This window comes from Sinohyriopsis cumingii, chromosome 1 (assembly GCF_028554795.1).
Source record: "Sinohyriopsis cumingii isolate HCF-2022 chromosome 1, ASM2855479v2, whole genome shotgun sequence".
In the NCBI taxonomy this organism is placed as follows: Eukaryota; Metazoa; Mollusca; class Bivalvia; order Unionida; family Unionidae; genus Sinohyriopsis; species Sinohyriopsis cumingii.
This window is the reverse complement of record NC_142961.1, coordinates 31,132,135-31,138,134: the sequence shown is the minus strand read 5'-3', so window position 1 is coordinate 31,138,134 and position 6,000 is coordinate 31,132,135. Positions and strand designations below refer to the sequence as shown.

At 33.5% G+C, this 6,000-nt stretch overlaps 1 protein-coding gene across 1 annotated transcript in view; it reads left to right on the top strand.

Annotated features, from left to right (window-relative positions):
• The first annotated feature begins 226 nt into the window (after positions 1–226).
• The window catches only part of LOC149806638 (uncharacterized), a 57,720-nt gene continuing 51,946 nt past the window's right edge, over positions 227–6,000 (top strand). Inside the window, exons 1-3 of the mRNA XM_089955962.1 lie at positions 227–302; positions 453–502; positions 5,670–5,804. Of these exons, the coding sequence (XP_089812088.1) occupies positions 5,678–5,804 (127 nt within the window). The 5' untranslated portion in view covers positions 227–302; positions 453–502; positions 5,670–5,677. The remainder of the gene's footprint in view (positions 303–452; positions 503–5,669; positions 5,805–6,000) is intronic.

The window sequence follows — 6,000 nt, the reverse complement described above, 5'->3', positions numbered from 1 at the left end:
TGACAAAAAGAATTTAAACTCCACTATAAAGAATGTGGTAAAACCTATATAGAACTTATACAGAAAGAGATAAGTTCATACCAAATACCGAAGGCTCTGGATTACAAATACAGTTATGGATATCTGCTTCCCGAAAGCCGATTATTTTGTTATTTGTCCGGAACTTAAAATAGGAGTCGGGGAAGGGGCGACCAACGTAACAGACACATTCCTAAGTCTACCGGTAGGAAAATTGCACGCAGTCACTTCCCCAACGTTAACGAGACATTCAGCTAATATATAAATTCTACTTAATGAGAAATGTAAGCAAATTCAATCGAAACAAAACTGTTGTGCCGTTAACCGACAATGATCAATTTAGGTTGACATTGAAATTTAAATAGCATCCAATACAAGTTCCAATATTGACCTGTTTTTGATGCTTGTGTTTCTTTTTCTACCAAAACCCTCAGATGCGCAAACTGCGAACATGTCTATGAGGGGTATAGCAGGATAGCTAGAGGTAAATATAAATAGGGCAAACTTGGTTCTTTCCCTTGTTTACTTAATCTTTTGTTGTTGTTGTTGTTGATTTACAACCTGATTTGATTGCTTGTTCCAACATTGTTATTGTCATTATCGGGAACCAGTCCAGAAAGTTTCCAACGCGGAATCTGTGAAATTTAATGCAGGCTGCAGACAGTTTTAACTTCGTAACACTGTTGAAAACTAACAAGTGCAATTAAAAGCTAACCGGTATACAGATCAACTAAGCATACACGTAACTTTACTTTCTGTGTATTGTTGTTAGAGATCTCTGATTCATACTTGCATAGTGTTCTGTTCGTTGTAATATTTATACGGTAGGGGTGGGGGACCTTAGAATTTATATGGTGTGCTGATCTTTCTTGCATTTACGCGGGGGTGGGTGGGGGTGCGGACCGCAGTATTTTGTTTTGATATCGATTTCTTAAAGTATTTTTTCTGTTCTTATCTTTCATTTCTCGTGTGTTTAGTGCTAATAAAATCGCACACAATATTTTATAATTTCCCGATAATGTACCGACCATTTAATTAATTGACTTTGTCGGGGGCCAGGGGAGTTTGGATTTGTTTTTTCTTCTCTAACCAAGATAATTTGTTTGCTTTCTTTGTTTTTACATTCCAAACATCATATCAATAGTATTTTTTCTTTTTCCAAGGTATTAGAGTGCTGTACTTGTTATGGTTAAATGAAACACCCCTAAAATTAAATTGTTGGTCTCAAAATGTGTAATACTTCCTAACTTAGTATAGATAAAGTCTCTCTTGCTGTTTAACTAGAAATACATACAGGAGGCCAACTAAATATTTTACATGAACTCAAAGAAGGAGAAACAAGTTTAGAGTCAGCCTGGCTATGTGCTTCACTTGTACATTCGATCACATCATATCATAAAGAGTTCTTGGACTAAATATTTACCATATATTTACCATCACAGACCTCTCCTGAGTACATATTTTGGCCAGCTGTCACTGCATCAATTTGCCATATTCATATATATTACCAGGGGTCAAGCTAGACTTGAATTTTAGGGAGAAGTGACTTCTCCTTTTGGACATAAAACAGGGAGAAGTAGGAGCAAAGCAATGCACACACAATATATATATATATATATATATATATATATATATATATATATATATATATATATATATATATAATGTCCCAGGATGCATATTTGCATTTGACATTGTTCTATCTACATTAAAAACAGGGGGCCCTGAGTGGCCAAGTGGCCTAAAGCACTCACCGTTACGGATCACTGCCATCTCACCTCTGTCTGCGTGGGTTCGAGTCTCGGGGCTCTTCCAATGTGGGTATGTGAGAAAGCTTGCTGGTAGCTTCTAGTGGGTTGGTGGTTCTTTCCAGAGTTTTCCTGGGTTCTTCCTCCACCATTAATACTGGCCGCCATGTATAGCCTATCTTGTGCTGAAAAATGGCGTTAAACACTACAACAACAACAACATTATAAACACTTGGTGCATGTCTAAAAACTATCAAAATCATATGCAATGTATTTTGGCGTTATGACTTAAAAAGAGAACAGACGCTAAACATTGTAATGAATTTTAACTGTGTAGCTAGATTACAGTATTGTAATTGAAAGTTTGTACAAATGCTTAATCAAGAATTTTTCTTTTTACTTTATGAAAGTTTACTATAAAATGTCAGTTGAAAAGATTTCCAAACTTGTTTGAAACAACCCCTGCACTATGTACATGAAAGCAAATGCACACATCTTTCCGATCATACTCTTCATCCTAATTCCTTTGTTGCCGATAAAACTTGACCATAACTGTTCATAGACAACACACTGAAGAATTAAATCAGTATAAGAATGAACTAAATCCTTTTTTTTCTCAACTTGATCGACACAGCTAACATGCAAGCATGTCTATTTTTAGAAAGAGTGTTTTTTCTTAATGTAACCACTCGATAGCTTCGTTACAATGCTCCATTGATAGGATTGCAAATATAACTTTTCATTATTTGTCTACGTACTTGGTGTTACGTTAGGCATTGGTTAAACAGTATTTGCTTTGCTGTTTCTGTTTCTTCGTATTTTCACAACAATGAGTGAATCTCAGCATACAACGTTGACCTTACAACATCTCTCAAATTCCACAACATGGCATTGTGCTGTATGTTTCTGACCTACATAATTGCATTTTAAAGCTAAATCTTCAAAAACATAATATTTAGACTCTGCTTTCTATGAATTGTATATTTTCCTGAACATATTTGCCCAATGGTTTACAAAAAAAGATATAAAATGGTATTTCCCAGATTCAGCAATGTCTGCCATTATATCCTCATGACAGGTTCACTTACGGCTCCAAACTGATTTTAATTAGGAAGAAAATAATATAAACGCGGCAGTTGAAATATTCTTGTTACCGGTTCTATTCTTAAAACACAAATTGCCATTTACATAAGTTTAAGTTTTGAAACACAAGTTTGTATGTTTTTATCATAAGGGATAACTTGTGGAAATTGGGCAGTAATAGTTGCTAACTTACTTGAGGGAAAAGGCTAATGGTCAATCAGCTATCAAAACGCATGCCTGTGGATGTGCAAGAGCTTGTCGGTGCAGTTGATATCAACACCAAGTACTTGATGGCTTGAAGCCTACATTGTGCCTTGAGGTATAGGGGGTTTCACGGTTACAACAGAGTTAATGATCGTAGCGCCTAAAATTAGCTCCAGTGCGCATGCCCACATAAATTTTCCAGTTCCGGATAGTTCACCGTTCTACACTTGGTTAGCAAAACATAAAGTCAGCAAAGGAAGGAATCTTAGCTGTACTACAGATCATTATGGTTAAACCAATCAATAAATTATAATATGTCAAACATCTTTTGTTCATACTTGGAGAATAATTATAGACATTAAATCAGATAATTAGATTATGTGTCCATACTTACATTATATCAGATAATTAAATAATATTTACTTTCCATACTTAAATGATAATAAATAATTAAATTAAATACACTGTCCATACCTGATAATATAAATTCATTATCCATAATTTCAGATACATTTGTAGGAACATTTTAATCTGCTCTCCGATTTTAAACATTTATTGCACATTTTTGGTTATATAACCTTAACGAAAACAATCTCAACAATTTGCATTTTTCATATGTTGATATATCCTTCTTTCTCAGTTATTTTCGCAAGGCTAATAGTTCGCTTATAATATGAGTTAAGAAAGTTATAACACAAGTTTGATAAGAAAATTATAACATGAATTTGATACGTCAGCTGATTTGTAATGCTGAATATTTTAAACCAGAAATTTTTTTTTAAAAAGATGAACATAGTATTTTAATGTATTCAGAGGAACTTAACAAAGCAATAATTACATTAGCTATCATAACGATAAATGAGTGTAATTAATGCAGACGGAATATTTATCCATATTTGGGTGTAAATATCGTACAGTATTCAGATTAAATAACATGCCCAATGACGTTTTTTTGTTGTTGTTTCATTTTCATTTTGACTTCTGAAACATCAAATATCAGATGGTACATACAATAACTTTCAGCATGATTTTTTTTTGCTGATGCTGACACGTAATAACTCTCAAATTTGCTGGGGTCTTTAGACAATATTTCTGATTGCCACCAGCAAATTCATCTAGAACAGCCTTCTTAAAATTAGTTTAATTCTGTTTAACTTTCCTTGCATCAAATATGTAAGTTTTAAAGATCCAATTATTTCACAGATTCCATCATATTACTTTGGTTCACCTTTTAAATCAATATTGATCCACATGACGTCACTCTTTCTAACTTAGCATCATTTTATACTCATTTTTAACCAGAAGTATGTTTATGTAATATACGTGTGCGAACACACATTCATTCAAGGATATACATACCCATGCACCAGATGAAAGAAGACAGACATACAGACAGACAAACAGATGGGTGAGAGCCACAAATGTCCTATCATGCATAGTGTGTCTAACATCAATATTTCTCCAAATTGTATACTCTAAAATTTCCAACCGTTAAAGGAAATAAAATTAAAATAATCATCAAGGAGACTCGTACGTGCGCCTGTCTGTTCAAGTGTGGTTGACATTTGTGCATTTTGAAAAAACTCAAGTTATTTTATGAAAAATATAATGAACTTTAATAGAAAAGCAACCATCTAAATCAATAATAAAAAAACCTTAAGAAGTTAGAATTTTTTTCTCGTCGTTCAACCTCCATTAACTGCTATGATTGAATCTGTACAAAAAAAACATTTTCATTATTCTTCAAGCAAGATAAATTGCAAGAACTTTTTACGCAGCGATACACTTTCGCACAATCAGATAATACAAACTAGAGCATAAGGTAGTAATGGAAAGATGATGAAGTTCTGAAATGGGCAGATAATATTTATTTGAAAGCTGGGAGCAGCGCAAGTTAGTGAGAAAAAAATAAAAGATGTAAAAATAATTGATCAAATATTGATAGAATTTCTTTTTAAGATAGTGAGATATCAATCCTGCTTGCATAATGTGAGCGGTCTGTCACATTTTCTTGATCTACATATGCCATCTTAGTTGATTGAACTATCCAGAAGTGAGTTGCACTGATATGCCCTTTGGTGTTTTCAAGGGGAGATACTAACCATGAAACCCCTATAACATAACACTGGAACTAATCTGGCCAAGGTGAGGGGGCATCTCAAAACAGATGGCCATTCAATGTTCCTCTAAGAAATGACAAGGTGAAGTCGTTTTCAAACAGAAGAAGGTGAAGTTTACATTTTTAGGTGACTTAATTGCCCACTTCGCCTGGTAGCATGACCCCTGTATTACTTATTACTCCATTATACAGATGCAACAAAAATCCCAGTGCGAAACAGTAAACTGGCTTAAAACAAAACAATTAAAATATGACAGAATAATTGTGAGAACCATAAGACTATTCTGGATATTATAAATGATTGCTAATACAAGATTATTTAGCATTTTCTTATTTCTTTCTTATTTTTTGCTGTTGTTTTCAAAATTGTACATACTAATATAAATGAAAGAGTCAACTGAGTTGCAAATTAATATGTTAATGTGTAGGAATAACATATATTGGAATTGTATGCATCGTAAGATAAAAAAAACCCAAAAAACTTTCATTTGTTTCAGACCAGGATATGTTTGTAGTGTTTCTGATAACAGTCCTGGTGACATGTGTTTGTTGTCATCGTGTTGGGTTGGTTACAACTTTAGAGGGCTACCATTGTGGGAATATTTCCATCCCGGACAATGGAACAATGTTAGGTGAGTAGATGGAATGTTTTTTTTCTTCTAACTATTTTTATTTTTACATTTTAATAAGATTTCTATTTTCATTTGCAATGTGCAATTTCTCTTTTCTTTTGCAATAATGCACATTTTATATTTCATTGGTAACAGCAAATGGAATTAGGCATGTTTCTTCATCCAATCTGCAAAGATGAACTACCTATAATAACAA